At 48.4% G+C, this 17,973-nt stretch overlaps 1 protein-coding gene across 4 annotated transcripts in view; it reads right to left on the reverse strand.

The window, feature by feature from the left end:
* The window catches only part of ZDHHC14 (zDHHC palmitoyltransferase 14), a 271,873-nt gene that overhangs the window by 16,078 nt on the left and 237,822 nt on the right, over nt 1-17,973 (reverse strand). For all 4 annotated transcript variants that reach the window (XM_082475610.1, XM_082475608.1, XM_082475611.1 and 1 more), the window contains exons 6-7: nt 5,584-5,686; nt 4,196-4,305 (exon numbers count right to left, since the gene is read on the reverse strand). In XM_082475610.1, the coding sequence (XP_082331736.1) occupies nt 4,196-4,305; nt 5,584-5,686 (213 nt within the window). The remainder of the gene's footprint in view (nt 1-4,195; nt 4,306-5,583; nt 5,687-17,973) is intronic.

Here is a 17,973-nt window from a genome sequence, read left to right on the forward strand (position 1 = left end):
CTCCTGAGGGCACACGCCACTGTTGGCCTGGTGTCACAGTGAGCTATACGAGTGTCTTCTCTGTCGAGCAGCCCGCAGGCTCCCGAGGCCAGGCTTCATCTCGTCTCCCCCATGGCACCTGCCCCGGAGGATCTGGCCCCTCTGTCCCGCCCTCGGAGCACCGTGGGCACCGTACCACATCATGCGGGCTCCACCTGTTTCCATGTGCGCCTGTCATGGAGCGTAAGCGCCACGGGGGCAAAAACGGGGTCTTCCTAATCATCGTTATCTCCACAGCTGCCGCCCAGCGGGTGCTGAGCAAACGCCCCTGACTGAGCGAGTAAAAACGGGTCCTCGGTCTCCCACCGACAAGTTTCCCGAACAGTGTTTCTGTGTTTACTCTATGGCACTGTTGCCCAGGTAGGAGGTGAGGGTGAAGCTTACTTTGCCATCAAAAGGTTTGCCTATTTTCCTCCCTGAGTGAAGACTCCGTGTTGACCTCGGGTCTAAGGACAGAACTGCAAGGGGCAACAGGAGGTTCGGCCACCAAGTGGGGCTCCCGCCCTGGCCTCCCGTAGGGCGGGGTTGGGCCTCTGAGGGACGCCCCGAGCACTTCCACGTGCCCGCACGCTGCCCCTCCTGGGGGCGGGGCCCGGGCGGCTGAAGGCTGTTCCGCGTGTCAGCTTGGCTTTCAGAAGATAACGGGTTATTATCACAGCTACCACCTCAGGTCTTCCAGTGACAGACTGACAAGCCATTAAAAAATACTTATGACACGATCTGGAAGTGGGACTCTGCTTCAGTTTCAGTCCAATCCCCTGAGGTTTAGAAAAAACAAGAGGCTACAGGAACCTCCAGCCTCCAAAGGGGAGGTGTTGCACCCCCATGCAGGATGGCCAAAGGGGTTCTCAGACCAAGTCTGCAGCCGCCTTCAAGGGCGTCAAAGAGCAAAGGAGAAAGGGCAAAGAAGGATGTCTTGGGGAGAGGGGTCACCGGCTCCTGCCAATGATGAGATCCAGGGGCGGGGCCAGGCTCGGTCCCTGGGAGAGAGCCGGTGTGCAGCTGGCTCGAAGGGGCATGTCGGGGGTCAAATTGTTTGCTCCCAAAGGTATGTTGAAATCCCAGCCCTGGTAGGGATGAAGGGGTGGAAAGTGTTAACTTTCACTGAACTTTGAAGTTCCGATTCACTGAAATGACACTATTTTGGAGGAAATGAAAGTGCCCCGAGTCCTTTTTTTTTTTTCCCAACTGACAGGAGAAATTAAGGGACTTGCAGGGGATTTCATCCAGGAGCAGGAAAAGAACTAGGTCATCAAAAGAGTGGGGACAGCAGGGATTATAGAAAAAGTTGTTCTCGGCCTGCTTCCCATGCGTTCAGCCTGTTTAAAGTACCAGCCACGCACCCAAGACTGCGACACTCTGCCCCAAGTCTCCTTCTGGCCCTCAGAATGGCCCTCAAGCCCCTCCTAAGCTCATCTCATCTCTTGCCTTGCCCCCCCCGGGACCCCCCTCACTCCCCCAGTTCCTCCTCTGACAAGCCTGGCTCTCCTCTCACCTCTGGGCCTTTGCACATGCTGTCCCTTCTCTCCTCCCACAATTCCTTTTCCCCAGTTCCTCCTGATCCTTTAGAATGGTTCACACCTTACACCCCCCTCCTCTGGGAGGCCCTGCCAGGCGTCCATAGAACCTGCACCCCGACCCCATCCCAGCCCCTCCCCCTGCGCAGACCTGCCCTGGACAGACCTGTATTGTTGACGTTCTCTCAGGCATATCCCTGGCCCCCAGCACACAGTGCGTGCTCAGTGACAGCGGCCAAGTGAATTCTTATGACTGGCTGACCCACAGCACCAGCCCATAGGGCCTGACCCTGACCACACCTTGGGACTTCCTGTCTTTCCAATCTTCCATTCCTCCTGCCAGACTTGTTATGAGGACCCCCTCCCAAACCTGGCTGTTCCCACCCTGCTCCCCCGCCACCTCTGGGGACACTGCAGGGAATGGGACACGGGTCTTTGCCCCCGTGCTCCATGGCTCTCACGGGGAATCTTGAAGACACCCTCTCCCTCCCTCGGGAGCACATCGTTACACTAAGAATGCCTTAGAAGCATCCCAGGCACGTGACGCTGCGCACACACGTGGTCCTTAGTCCCTGTCTGAGGCGAGGGACACTGCTCGTTCTTCAGGCCTGTCTGGGATGCCCGTGGAAGGCCCTGGTGCTCTTGTAGTGCACAGGGGTTGGGTGAGGCAGGGCAGAGAGAGCAGAGGGCGAGGAAGGTGACAGGAGGGAACAGCGAAGACAAACACCGTCCCCCTGCCCACTTCTGCCCGGGCCAGCTCTGGGAACCTGTGGGCAAGCGAGAGAGGGCAGTACCCCATCTTCCTGCACAAACCCTCGAGTGGTCAAGCTCTTCCGAGGGGAGGGCCATCCCTGAGAAATGCTCCATCCAGAGGGACTTGGATTTTGGAAAGAATACAGCCCCAGCTTAGCCAAACCAGCAAATTTAATCCAGTTGTGGAAGAAATAATTTCGCTATGACAAGATTTGATCTATAAACAACACAGAATGGCGCCAAATGCAAATCAAAGACTTGGGAACGGGAAAAGAGATTCGGGCAAAACACGAGACTTCTACATTCCTTTCCTAGATTCAGGTGTCTATTTCAGAGATGGCGTAAGATGCTTGTTCAGGTCTCTTTTGCCTCTTCTACTCTGTGCTTCATGGCCTGTCCCCACTATCCACAAATAAACACACACCAGGAGGAAACACAAGCTAAATTGTGGAAAAAACAAGCATTTCCAGAGGGTTTTTCTGGCCTAAAGAGCCCCGAGAGGGATTCCTGGGTGAGTCTGGAGCTCTCTTGTGGGAGGGGCACCCTCCAGGCATGACAGACGCCCTAGCCTGAGGCAGCCCTTTCATCCAGAGCCCTTGGCTGTCCCCTCCTGCTGTCCCTCCTCAGAGGAGGCCTGGGAGGGGCAGGTCAGGGGCTCCCCGAGGGCCCCAAATTCAGGACGAGTGGCACACTGGGCTCCCAACTTTCTAGACCCAAACTTGAAAAGGATCAGTTTCTACTTACCCAATGGCACCAGGAACTATAATCCAGTACCAATTAATAAATGGCCTTGGAATATGTGTTTGATATTTTTGGGGGCGGGGTGGGGGGGAGGGAATCACTCTTCCTTCCCTAATGAAGCTTCACTGAGGCTGATGATCAAACCCAGTCTGTGTTCCATGAGCACAAGTCAGTGATGACTGACCGTGCAGCTCTAAGTTCACAGCGGGGCTGCTGTGGACACAAGCCAGTAGCTTTTGTGGTTTCTCTCCATTTACACAATTAGAGGCCAAAAGCGAGGAAGGCTCGGAAACTCATTCTAGAAACCTGGAAAACTTGCTTAGTAAATAATGTTTGATTTGGCTAATCTGTTGGAAATATTCTACATGGGCGTAACTCATAAATAATCAAGACTTGGAGGCAGCTTCCACCATTGACACACACAGGTTCTGATGTCAGATGCCTGGGTTTGAGTCCTGACCAGGCAGCATTTACCAGCTGTGTGATCTTGAGCACGTTATTTAACCTCTCTGTGCCTTGGTTTCCTCTTTCGTATAATGGGATATAATAGTACCGACCTCATAGGTACAGAGTGAGGTTTTAAAAGTTAATCCACGTAAAGCACTTAAAACAGAGCCTAACACTATTCAGTAAATGTCAGCCACGGCCTTTATTAATATGACTGCTGTCTTATCATCACCACAATCTCCACTGCTTCAGCCCGCACGGATCTGTCCCTCTGAACTATTTTAGCATTTCTATTCTGCACAACTCAGCTCTTAGCACTTATTTCTACAGGCTTTCTAATTGCTTCCTACATTGTGTCCTGTTCCCTCATGACAGCTCCCTGCTCATCACAGATGATCAACATCATCTAATAATTCATGGGGTCACATGGCTCAGTGTCCCTATTTTGATCCTGAGGGGATTTTCCCCAAACTTGACACAAATTCAGTAGAAAGTTATGCCAAGCATAACATAACAAGCATAACACAAGCCAGATCTCTATTTCGTTAAGGCCACGTCTCCACAACACAGAGCGGAGTGCTGACCTGACTGGCGGTCATTGCCGTGGCCGGGTCACTGCTGCCCGAGGCCTGAGCTAACACACTAGGGTGTGTGCTTCCCCAGGTCTGTTATAGGGCATCGTGCCATTTGAATCTTACCTTGGAGAAATGGGTCCACACAGGGCAACACAGCAATTTGTAAAGATATTTCCGTAGCTGTAGGGGTTGTAATTTTCTTTACCTCTTTTATTTGACCAAGATCCTTTAATCTGAAAGAAAAGGATAGTCAATGACACAGTATCCGTCACACCAATGCCACCGTTCGGGCCGATCAGAAGAAGCCTGTAAAGAATGCAATGATCTTTACTCATTTCTTCAGCAGAAGAAACTGAGGTACTTTTCTCAAGGAAAACTGGCATTAACCCCAAACTTGGAAAAATCCCCAAACAGCAGGTCAGATTGGGGAGAAATAACATTCTTTGGGGAAAATAATCTCTTATTTCTACTACATGGTACTTAAAAGGCAGCTCACATAAGCCAGTGGAGATTTTTTGATACTACATTTAGTGTGTTAAATAGTAATGAAATGAATGGTAGCAGAGAGGGGTAACACACCTCCCCTAATGGCCCAATTTTTTAAAAAAGATTTTTTGATGTGGACCATTTTTTTTTTAGTCTTTATTGAATTTGTTACAGTATTGCTTCTGTTTATATTTTGGGTTTTTTTGGCCACGAGGCATGTGGGATCTTAGCTCCCCGACCAGGGATTGAACGTGCACCCCTCGCATTGGAAGGTGAAGTCTTAACTATTGGACCACCAGGGAAGTCCTTAATTGCCCGTTTATAGCCTGAATTCAGCCTCATCATATTGCAAAATAATTCTGCAGGATATTTCTAGTGTTCTCAGTTACGATATACAAATAACTGTCTTAATATTCTCGGAACTCATCTATCTCATCAGCACTGATTTTTCTCAAGCCTTTGAGGCAACCTAATTCTGAGACATTTAATCCATGTACTGACAGAGGCTTCTGTCAGAATCCAAATATTCAGAGCAAAAAGGACCAGGCTCATGAAGAAACATTTTCCAGCATTACGTTTTCTGGTTTTATATTTCCTCTCCATCTGCATTAAGTACAGGCAGATAATCCCGGATAAAAAGTTAAACTTTGGGTCAGTTCGATTGCCTCCCAAAATGAAATGGAGCCGTTATCTGAGAGAGGCCAGCCTGCGAGGTCTCTCTTCATCGGGGCAGGGTGACAAGTTGCTGATAGAATTAGTGCAAAGGAATAGAACAGAATCCCTCCTCGGGCCTTGGAATTGGGGGTCACTCAGCCGATCTTATTATCTAAGTGACGTGGTCAGAGAGCAGGACAGTTTGGAGATTCGCAATAGAGAAATTGGAGACTGATGTCGGAAAATGCTTCCCCTGCAGGCTCTTTGCTCCCAGGGGCTCCCATCTGGAAAGGGAGCCTGGGCCCCTCACCTCTTCTTTCTCTATTTCCCACAAAAGAATATGCCCGCATCCCACCCCATCAGGAACTTACGTCTTCATTTGTGGTCTGGTTGGAGCTGATCAGGTACGTGTGGAAACCCGAGAGCCCCACGATGGACCAGACGGAGAAGAAGCAGACCACGGCCTCCAGCACGGTACCCGGAGTCAAGGAGGTGAACCAGTAGGACTGTGACGTTCTTAGGGCCCCAGGGAGCTGGATGACTGAGATTTGGACAGAAACCGCCCCCAGGCCCTCACTCAGGCCCTTGCGTCCACCTAGCCTGGCATCAGCGGTCTTGCAGCCACAGGAGACCCTCAGGGGCAGGCACAAGGCCACATTCTCCTTCACGGCACAGCCTTTGTGCTCAGTTAAGTGATTGGTGGGCTCCCTGAACATGTCTCGTTCCTTTCTCATGGCTGACAGTTCCTCTGACTGTCCTCCCCGCCCGACCTTGGCCCTTTCCTCGTGACTCACTGTGTAGCCAAAGGCGGCGGCAGCAAAACCAGGAAGCACGCTGGCTGGCGCTGGCAGCGGCCCAGGCCTTTGATGAATGGACCCAATACTGAACATCACTTCAATCACAGGCTCTGCCTTTGGCTTCTGAAAGCTGGGACTGTAGCACTGACAGGTTTCTCTCCTGACCTGATTTGAGGCTGTGACAGTCACTTGCAGGACTGACCTTGGGCGGCTGAGACCAGGCAGGGTTTATCTTCCTGGCTTTCTCTCTCCCTGGATGGCCCTTCCACCCACTGGCTGCCTGCCCCTGCTGTGGATGGGCTTCTGACCCGGCCGGGCCATTTCTCAGTGTGGCATCAGGGTGAGCGGTATTTTTTCTTAGGGGACCTTTTCCCAGCCCCTCAGCCAACCCCGACACATATGGCTGTCCTCAGCTATTTGACCGGCAACTAGAAAACCTGGCTCCACACCAGACTGTGAGTGATGGGGAGTCTTGAGTTCCACAAGATGCACTAAAACCAAAGGAGAGAAAGCCTGGCATTCTTCAACAGACGAGATAAATCAGCCAAGAGTGTGGCAACTGGAAAAGACTAGAGAATATTCCTGTCCCACAAATATTTATAAAATTCTATTTACAAGATAAAGATGTTTCTCAGGAAAAAAAAATTCATCATAGGTCTGGGAGTTTAAATATACATCACGTATCCTCCATTGATAAATTACAGGCCAGAGAAAGTAAATACTCATGCTTTCCTAATGCTTCCAAGGATGGAAGCCATAGATCATTCTGTAATACATCACCATTGATTTTTTTTTTCAGGATTGGATATCATTTATCTTCAGAGCAGAGAAATGAATCTATCATCCAGGGCAGTGCCATCATCCGCCACGTCATGATTAACAAATGCCACTGTCCGGCGTGTGGGGCTGCATACAAAACAGGGGGAATGAATGGGCTTCCTGCTTGTTAACTGACTTTCAACGTCAGGATTCACCACTGGGTCTGCTCTTGGAAAAGTGGAAAAATGCTTTATTTTTCTTTCTAAGGTTTAAATTTCTAGAAACTGCAAGGCCTCAGAAAAGCCCCGCCCAGAAACTGAAAGGACATCTCAAGAGTAGGATGCCCAGCTGGCCAAGGTGAAGGCAGCACAGAGCAGCAGGGTCTTGCGGATCCAACACAGGGGGCTCCTGGGGGTGGGAGTGCTGCCCAGCTCTCACGGAGGAAAGAGGTGAACGGGCTGGAGGAGGGGCTGCACCTGCCAAGAAAAGGAAAACTAAGGCGGATTCTGGAAAAGGGGATAAGTACGGAGGGGTGGGGGGGAGATGCAGAGAAGCAGACCCCTGCCCAGGGCTGCCATCAGCCCTTCTTTTCTGCCAGGGTTACCCCGGGGGACAAATGGTTATGGTAGAGGCCTCGCTGCACATGGGGACACAGGGATGGTGGCCCAGGTAGCAAAGATGATCTCATTCCCAACCGCCTCCTGACAGGTCGGGGCTCACAGACGCCCCTCCTCCCAGCCTCATCTCCCCACCCAAGAGGACACAGACGGGGGAGGCAGCCACGTGGGAGCCCTGCCCGCACTGGCTTGAAAGCAGAGGTGAAGTGGAGCCCAGGGAAAATGATGAGGAAGCAGGGGGAAGCCTGGGTCGGGAGAACTGCGTTGTATAAAGGGGGATGACACTGGCAGTGACTTTGCACAGGCTGGAAGGAAAAGACAAAAGGCAGAAAGGCCAAAGAGGAGGTGACAAATGGAACGGAAACAAGGGTAGAAAAGAGAGAATGAAGAACGAACCAAAAGATTTATTTACTGAATAATACACGAAGAGCCCAACTTCGGTCTCGGAAATACTCAGATGTAAACAACAGTTTACAATCCAGGCAGAATGATGGTCATGTCAAAACATATGTAACGGGCTTCTCTGGTGGCGCAGTGGTTGAGAATCTGCCTGCCAATGCACGGGACATGGGCTCGAGCCCTGGTCTGGGAAGATCCCACATGCCGCGGAGCAACTAAGCCCATGCATCACAACTACTGAGCCTGCGTGTCCGGAGCCTGTGCTCCGCAACAAGAGAGGCCGTGACAGTGAGAGGCCCGCGCACCGCGATGAAGAGTGGTCCCCGCTCGCCACAACTAGAGAAAGCCCTCGCACAGAAACGAAGACCCAACACAGCCAAAAATAAATAAATAAATAAATAAATTAAAAAACAAACAAACAAAAAAAAATATGTAACATCCACACGTGTGAACCATGTAAAAGCTAGCATGTGAACGTGGAGGAGGTCATAGCATCTAACGTGGCTACATCTCCCTTTGCGGCTCCTGTTCCTTTGGCGGCTGCTGTTCCTTTTGTGATGCCACTTACATGATTACCTCCAAAAGGAGGCGTTGTTACCAGTGGATGTGGAGTTTTAAATGTTTATAGCAACCCCCCAAATACGCAGTGTTCTATATTAATATCTCATGTGCTTGGAAGCATTTTATAAATAGCAGAATGCAGTTTCACTGTTAGCTCACAGCTGTGTCCAAATGACGAATTCAAGGTAGGATGTAAGATGCAGCCCCCTCCGCCTCTCCCCTTACAGCTGCCACTTCGCCCACAGGACGTCTGAAGGAATAATCATCATCATTCGTAACAATGGCTGGCATCACTGGCTGTGTGTCAGGTCCTGTTCCAAAGGCTTCACGTGTGATGAATTGGGAGATTGGGACTGACATATATACACTAACATGTATAAAATGGATAACTAGTAAGAACCTGCTGTATAAAAAAATAAAGTTCAAAAATTCAAACAAAACAAAACAAGGGCTTCATGTGGATTAACTCACTTAATCCTCAGAGCAACCCAGTGAGAAGTGTGATTCCCACTTAACCGACAGGGAAACCGAGGCAGGATGCAGTTAAGTAATTTGTTTAGGAAATAGCAGAGCAGGGATTTGAAGATTGGAAGTCTGACTCTGCCAGTAGGACAGAAAAGCCATGGGCCAATTCCTTTCTGAATTCTTGCTACGGGACACGTGGCTCTAGGCTGACCCCCAACCTCTGCTGGGGGAGATCGGGACCCTCCTTGTCAGGGTTTCTTGAACCTATGGCACCTTAAGGAGTCCATCCTCCTCAAATTCACTCTCAGACAGAGGTACGAATATCTGAACAACACATCTTCTCACTGACCCGATAGCTCGATGTTGAAAATATCTATGCCATAGTAAGATTAAGAAACATAAATTTCTTTTTAATGTACCAAAGCCCACTTCTGATTTTTTTTTTTTTTTTAAAGAGACATGAGTGGAAACAGGCCAACTCCAGTAGGAGCCAATTTAATAAGCAGCTGGATGTTTATTGCATCAGAGATGGGTGCCAAATTACAGACATTACCACTGCCAGCCTCCATCTGTCTCCTCCCCAGCCCCCCAAAAAGAAAGGGAGCCCCCTCTGTGGCCAAAGAGTATGGCTTTAGATTCCCTGCAGCCGCTAGCTCAAAATGCTGCACACTGAGGTACTTGCTAGATGACTATGGAATTGAAAAAGACTGAAAAATGCCGGCGGGCAGGCGCCCCTCCCTTGGGTTTCCACGCAATCCCACAAGTGCCTGCTCTAGGCCTTTCTAGGCACCCGGCCCGGCACTCCGGACAGCAGACGGTGGGGTAAGGTAAGCTCCCCACCCTCAGGGAACAGGGGTCTGCTTGCCTGTGGGAAGGTAAGCAAGGGGAGACGACCTTGCAGAGACATGGAAATAGTATTGGGCAGAATGGTGAGGGACCCTCAGTATTTGGAGAATCGTAAAAGGTGAGAGGTATGGAACCAAAGGTTTTTAACCTTATTGGGTTCCTACGCTTTTCTCAGAAAAAGTGCACGTAAACACATTTTTTTCCTTATAATTTCAGGAGGCTTACAAACGCCCCTGATGCCTCTTCATGGATACACATGGACCCCAAGTTAAAATGTCCTGATTTATTCTAATCCCTTCATTTTACAAATAGGCAAAATTTTATGTAAAATGAAGGGCTAAGGCCCAGAGTAGTCAAGCCACTTATAAAAACTCACACGGCACTTTGTGGCAGAATAGAACTGGAACTTGGTCTGCAGACTTCTAGGAGAGAAAGAACCCTTCCCAAGGCCCCAAGCTACGGAGTGTCACAGGACAGGCCCCAACTTTGGAGCCTCAAAGCTCACAACAGCAAGGCTGAGACTGCCCATGACATCCAACCTTGTTCATCAGTCCCACGGCCTTAGAGCCACCCCTGGGTGAAGAACTTGTCTCTGTTAGTATGTCATCACCCATCTCCCCACATTCCAGCAATCAGGCTGGCGACAGGCTTTTTTGCCAAGTGCCAAATACAGATAACAGTTTATTTTAAAAAGTCTGTATTTCATGTGGGTTTCCTCATTGACCAAAATCCCCAGATTCCAAAATGGCCAGGGAATGCCAAAGTCCAAGGCTCTGCCTTGGGTGCTTTCTGCTCTGAGCCCTTGGGCGTATGTGGCCAGGGTGCCACATGGTGCTGAGGGGCCTTTCTCTGTGGGCACCAGCCACGCACCCCTGGGTCCTCCTGCATCTTATTCTGCTTTAGGCCTCTGTCTGGGGTTCTGATGTTGAAAATATAAGAAACAGATGTTGTTGGTAATCATCTCTTTCTTTCTTTTTTTTTCCCCCCTAAAAATTACAGTAAGATAGGCAATGCTCGCTTACAGGAAGAGCTTTGATGGAAGGGCAGATCTCAGTGACAGACCCTTTGTCCTCTAGATTGAGGGTCTAAATCAGCATTTAATGCTTTTAGATATTTAGGTTCAGGAACTTGTCAGCATATTTTCCTCATCAATTAGATGACCCTATAATCCTTAGACGGAGATAAGAAACTACAGCTTGTGCCCCTGTCACTTGAGGGCCCAGCACTGTGTCTGGGGTGGAGGCTGCTGACTTCCCGATGATTTACACGACAGACACTTTGAAAATCAAGTTACTGGGACCTTTCAGACTGGATCATGGGACCATCATCCTTCAGTCTCTCAAATCCTTTCTCCTAAATGCTTATGTACCGGGCGATAGAGGTATGTAGTTGTCCCAAATTAATCTATGAAGTCACTAGAACGCCAATCAAAATTCCAACTGGAATTTTTAAAATGGAATTTGACAAAAGGACACTAAAATTCATCAGGAAGAGGAAATGTATAAGAATAGGTAAGGAATTTTGAAAAACAACATCAGGGAGGCGGGAGCAGGAGAAGACTTTTCTAGTAAACAAAACAAGGTGAGAACAGTCTAAACAGGCTGTGGGCATGTGGGGTAAAGAGGGCATTTCAAATTAGTGGTGAAGGAATAGACCGGTGGTTCTCAAAGTGTGGCCTGTGGAAACTTAGGGTCCCCAAGATCCTTTCAGGGTATCCTCCAGGTCAAAACTATTTTCCTATCATCACCAAAACATTATTTCCCAGCTTCACTCTCATCCTACCACGTGGTGGCTTCTTCTGGAGGCTGTGTGATGCAAGATGATGTCCTCATTCACTCTTATGCATTCTTGTGTTTTAAACATTTCTCAGTTTTAATTTTAAACACGGTATATAGAAATAGATATAATCTACATGAACAGAGGCTCTCTGGGGTCCTCAATAATTTTTAAGACTGTAAAAGAGTTCTGAGACCAAAAAGTTTGAGAACTGATAGAATAGAGTAGTAAGTGGTATTGGGACACTTCACTAAACATTCGGGAAAAATGAAGTTAGAACTTTAGCTCACAACCCACACACAAAATTCTACTACAGATCAATTACTGTGCCAAACTTAAGAAACAACATAGAAAGGTATTAGAAGAAAATAAAGGAAATATTTGCATCATTTTGGGATGAGGATGTATGGCACAAAACCTAGGAGTCATGTAGGATGAGATTTACAGATTGAATTTGTTAATAAATTACACTTTTTTGTATAAAAAGGTAAAGTTAAAAGGTAAGTGATAGGTTGGGAGAAAAATATTGGAAAAAGGTAGTTATAAGATTATTATTAAGACTATATAAAGAACATGTTAATAGGAAAAGAAGAAACAACCCAATTGAAAAATGGACAAAGAGTTTGAACTGGCACATTGAGGTGAGAAAAAAAGGCGAACAATCATGAAAATACGTGCAAGCTGAAGATTATCCAGAAAATGAAATTAAAACCGATTTTTTTCTCCCCATCAAATCGGCAAAAATCACAGCACTGACAACTCCAGTGTGGGTGAAGGTGGGGAGAAATGGAGCATGAATTGGTATAATATCTTTAGGGGACAATTTGGTACATTAATCTATATTTAAACTACACTTAGCTTTTATCTCAGTGACTCCACATCTAGTTGTCAATCCTAGAGAAATACTTACACTTGTACACAAAGAGATACATACAAGAAAGTCCATTACCTCATTTTCCGAGCAGTAATAAAAGAAGTCTAAATATCCATCAATAGAAGAATACACTACGGTTCATCTATACTCTGGAATTCTATAAAACAGTTGAAAAGAGGATGACGTACCTCTATGTGTTGACATGGAAACGTCTTCAGGAAATATCTAAAAATCAAAGTGTAGAGCAATCCAAAGAGTATTTATGATCCCTTATGGTAAAGCAGTCCCCCCAACTGTACGTTTGTGTGTGTGCATGAATGCACACATATATGTATTTAAACTCTGAGAGGATCATCTGCAAAGACCCACAAAACCCGACAAGAACTCCTACAGAATGATGACGAGTCAAGAGCAACGCTTCCTTTCTACCCTGACATTTCTGACTACTTGAGGTTTGTTACCGTGAGAATATGCTCTTGTATCACTTGGGTGATTTTAAAAACGAAAAACCTCCTCTCCCACTTTGTGATCTTCTGAGATCTAATCTATGCTTATTCTTCACAGAACTCCCGCAATCCACCTGGCCAGGGGCAGCGGGGAAGACTCTCGATTCCCTGGGCGGAGGGGCTGGGCTCTAGTTCACTGAGTCACTGAGCATAAATCGGGGTCACTTAACCTCTCAGTGAGGTCCTGCTGTGAGACCTCAGGCACTTCCCCTACCTGTTTCCCGGGGGTCCCCCTGAGGATCACCAGACACCAGGACGGACAGGCCCTGAGAGCAGGGCTAGTGAAGGCCTGTCCTGCCTCCATGAATATTCCATCGGCCCCCAGTGCCCCCTTTCTGACAGCACCCAGGCCGACTCCAAGCCTTCTACTAAATTCCACTAAAACAGAACGATGTCCATTAGGCTGTGGGTGCCTGTCAGACGGTGCCTTGAAATAAGCGCAAACTGGGGGCAAAAAAGGCTTTCTGTCCAAAGCCTCCACCGTGTAGAATCAGTTACCGTTTGATGTACCAATCGTCCTTCTCGTTTTGGGAGAGCTGAACAATGTCATAATTAGAAATGAGTGTAACCCTTTGAAATGGACATTAATGCTGCTACACTGAAGTGAGGTTAGTGGGCAGGCGTCCCTTCCCCCTGCCGGCCCTGTTCCTGAGGGGCTTCAGCTCCCTGAACCCCAGAAGTCTGCGAGGCGGGCCCGGCCATGTGGCTTCCCTGACTCTGTGTGACCAGTGACGTTTCCTAAGAGGCTGGAACATTTCACTTCAGGCTCCCGGTTTTTTCCTGCTTCCGTATCTCACGCAATAACCACAGACGACCCTAAAGACAGTCCAGGCTGACGTGGAGGTTCCGTGTGCGACCTCCTAGATTCTGTTTGTAAATGTAGCTCAGACCAAGCTCATTTCTCCCCAGACCAATGCTAGCTGTCTCCCTTTTCTGCTGTGCCCCTTTCCCCGGGTCACCTAGGGCTCGGACCTCCTTCCTCCCCCTCTCCTCCCAGGTCCTATCTGACTGCAGAGCTCCCAGCAGATCTGTCCCTTTGTCACCGATTTCAATTTCAGGGTCCTTCCTTTGCAAACATCTCCTCACTACCTCACTCCGTTGTGTCCCTTGCTTCAAGGTGAGTATGCTTAAAACAGAACAAGAACAAAAAGCAGCTTGATTATGTCGTTCGCCTGCCAAAAATCATGGCCGGTCCCCCGGTGTCCAGGGGAAGAAGCCTGCTCGCTCCTTCACTGGTATTCAGTGCTGTTGGGACCTGCTTCCCGGGAGCGATCGGTCGTGACCCCCACCCCCAGTCAGTGCTCAGCCATCACAGCACCCTCCCCCATCCCCACCGTGTGTGTGTGTGTGTGTGTGTGTGTGTGTGTCTGTGTGTGTGTGTGTGTCTGTAAGAGTATCCGGGGGCTGACACCATCAGGGCTCCCGGCGCCCACCCTGCGAACCTTGCCAAGTGGAAGAGTGAACACAAGCTTGGCTCCAGCCCTCCAGGCGGCCTGCTCTCCCCTACACACCCTACACACCCCAGGCCTCTCCCCTCCGTGTCCCTGTTAGAACTCCACCTTTCCAGGCCCTGTGCAAATGCCACCTGCTGCCTGTGGAAGCCTCCTGACTTCCCTGCAGGAGATGCAGCCTCCTTTTGGACCCCACTCCTACCTCCAGTGCACGCTATGACATTTTTATGTCACTTAAGACTTATTCTGCTTGTAAGAAACCAGAGTCAGAGCTCAGATCTTGGCATCCACAGATGCTCGTTGAGAAGAATGAGTCACCCTGTGCTTCATCGCTCCTCTGGCCTCTGGTTGATGTGCTTTGAAGCTCAAGGCTGACGGATCGTTCTAGACTTTGTAACCCTGGCACGTTTTGGGCCCAGGTGGTGGGCATTCAGTATAATGATTTTGAAGGAAGCAGATGCTGAGTGGACCTCCTTCGTTGGACCTGCCTGGATGGGTGGACTGAAGACCCAGTGCCATCCTTTTTGGAGAAGATTCTCCTTTTGTCTCTTTCCCTGGGGAAGGCCAGGGGGGCCCTTGAAAGCCCGGGCAGCCACCCCACTTCTCACTGAACCCCAGAAGCCCACACCCCGCTGCCCGTGCTTCTCTGATGCAGAGATGAAAGGGAAGAAATGGCCACAGTCACGGGGAGCCAGTACAGGAAACGGGAGGTGGAGAGGGAGCAGGAAGAAGAGGACGGAGGATGGTCCAGGGGCTCTGAGGCTGGACGTGCTCTTGCCAAGGGTGACCCTGGTGGCCGAACGTCCTTCCCCTTCCCCACCACAGCCTAGGAAGGGCCTGCTCAGTGCGCGCAAGCAAGCCAGAGCCAGGCATTCTACCTACAGCCACTTATGACGTTTCCTCCCTGCCCCCTCCCACTCCTTCTCACCTGTGTCTCCTTCCCACCTCCTCCCAGAAAGTTAGTAGAAGGGAAGACATCATAAAGATCAGAGCAGAAATAAATGAAATAGAAACGAAGAAAACAATGGCAAAGATCAATGAAGCTAAAAGCTGGTTCTTTGAGAAGATAAACAAAATTGATAACCCTTTAGCCAGACTCATCAAGAAAAAAAGGGAGAAGGCTCAGATCAATAAAATTAGAAATGAAAAAGAAGTAACAACTGACACCGCAGAGATACAAAGCATCCTAAGAGACTACTGCAAGCAACTCTATGCCAATAAAATGGACAACCTGGAAGAAATGGACAAATTCTTAGAAAGGTACAACCTTCTAAGACTGAACCAGGAAGACATAGAAAATATGAACAGACCAATCACAAGTAATGACATTAAAACTGCGATTAAGGGCTTCTCTGGTGGCGCAGTGGTTGAGAATCTGCCTGCCAATGCAGGGGACACGGGTTCGAGCCCTGGTCTGGGAAGATCCCACATGCCATGGAGTGACTAGGCCCGTGAGCCACAATTGCTGAGCCTGCGCGTCTGGAGCCTGTGCTCCCCAACAAGAGAGGCCGCGATAGTGAGAGGCCTGCGCACCGCGATGAAGAGTGGACCCCACTTGCCACAACTAGAGGAAGCCCTCGCACAGAAACGAAGACCCAACACAACCATAAATAAATTAATTAATTAATTAAAAAAAAAAGAATAAAGAGACTTTATTAAAAAAAAATACTAAAACTGCGATTAAAAATCTTCCAACAAACAGAAGTCCAGGAGCAGATGGCTGGTCACAGGCGAATTGTATCAAACATTTAGAGAAGAGCTAACACCCATCCTTCTCAAACTCTTCCACGCTGGAACTAGACACCGTCCCCTGGACACCTGGCTCACTTCCTGAATGAGCTGGTTGATGCCTTTCTGCTATAAAGTCCTGCTGGTTGCATGTGGGCCTGATGAAGAGCTTTTAGTTTATCAATGTTCCCATCATTCATGGCAGTATTTCTGATAAGGAGTCCTGGCTAATTAGCCATTTTTGTTTCTAATCTCTCTCATTTCATCAACGACACCTTTTTGAGTTGGATATTTTGTAGATTAAATCCACGGTGAGAAACCTTTGCCTGTGCCCCCATTTGTCATCAAAATATTTTTGTATTATTGTCAGGAGATCAGATTGGAGGCTACTGAAGCATTTTAAATATATTTTCTTGCCCTAGAATACTCTGCAGGAGTCACTTGCAAAGGCTGCTCTGGACTTTCCTGGGCTCGGGCAATTCAGCCAGAAAACCTCCTCTTGTTTTAAGAACTTGGTACTTTGCAGATTCTTGCACAGACTGCAGGTCCGGAGCGGACGAGCCGTGGGCGGCGCTGCCATCATCAGAGGACGGCTTCTGTGAGTGTGAAACATCACAGATCAGTCTCATCCATCATAAATCGACCACCTCAAGAGAGACTCCCAAACTCTTAGGGCCTCAGCAGCGGAAGGGAGCTTAGAGCTACTGAGTTTAATATTTATCTGATGCTAGAATCTCCTACCACCCTGACCAGCAGGATGCGTCCTCTTTTGGAGTGCCACTGTCCCTGTGACCTGTCCTCCCCAGGCCATGCCATTCCTGAGCAGCCCCCGGGGTTAGCGCACCTTTCTCGGGAGCTAAAAGCTGCCCCTTAGAAGCTTCCACCCAGCCATCTCCATGGCGCCTCCAAAGCCACACAGGTGTCCAGAGGAAAAGCAGGAGCCAGAAATACTGAACAGGCATCCTGATGGGACCCAACCTTACTTATCACACATATGTTATCCCTTATAACCAGAACTCATTTTTTCAAAAATACATCACAACCCAGTAGAATCTAAAGCATACATTTTCTTCTGGAATATGAATTTATGATAAAGCATCAGAACTCAGCACTTCTTAATAGACTCACTCAATAAGAGGGCATCTTCCCCAAAGCATGTATTTAAACAGAAAACACGTGGCCAGAACAGACTGCCTTAGGTCTTCACACCAGTGACTGGGGAGAGGTGTTACAGGCACACACAAAATGTTTCTGTGCTTTGTAATTAAAAAACGCAGCACTTTGCTTTCGTATGGGTGTGTCTGCCATTCCTGAAATTCTCCACTACTTCCAAAGAAAATAAAGAAGATCCGGGTTGGGAGCGTTGCCCAGACCGCTCACGTTGCCTCCCTGCTCCTCCCTCCCTACTGGCAGCTTTTCTTCACATTCCTCCCGAGCCTTGCTCTTGGTTCTGCTTTATTCCGAGAGAGGAATGGAGTGGTTTTATCAGAGGGTCTCTGTGCTGGCTGGGCAGCTCCCTGGGATATTTTGGCTTCAGCTTTAGGTCACCTTTTTCCAGGCAGGAGCCCAGCCTGCCAGTGGATCAGGAGGTGCCACAAAACCAAGTGGGGACCAAGTCAGCAGGAGCAAAGTTACATAATAACTTTATCTATTAAATTGTGAAGGGTTGGCTAATTCAACAAGGACCTCATGGGGCATTCTGTTAGCATTTTCAACCTGAACTCAGGGCAGGAGATATATGTGTGTGTATGTATTCTTCTATATGTGTATGTATACACATATATATACACACATATGTGCATATATGTATGTATATATACACATACACACATATACATATGTATGTGTATGTATATTTGTGTGTGTGTATATATATATTATATATATATATTTGAAAGCCCATCCATTTTTGTCTCTCATCCCCTCTCTCCTAGATTAACAGAAAGGGCAGAAAGGGAAGGGAGGGAATTCACAGTCAACTC

Source organism: Balaenoptera physalus, assembly GCF_965194825.1.
Source record: "Balaenoptera physalus genome assembly, chromosome: 9".
Taxonomy (NCBI): Eukaryota; Metazoa; Chordata; class Mammalia; order Artiodactyla; family Balaenopteridae; genus Balaenoptera; species Balaenoptera physalus.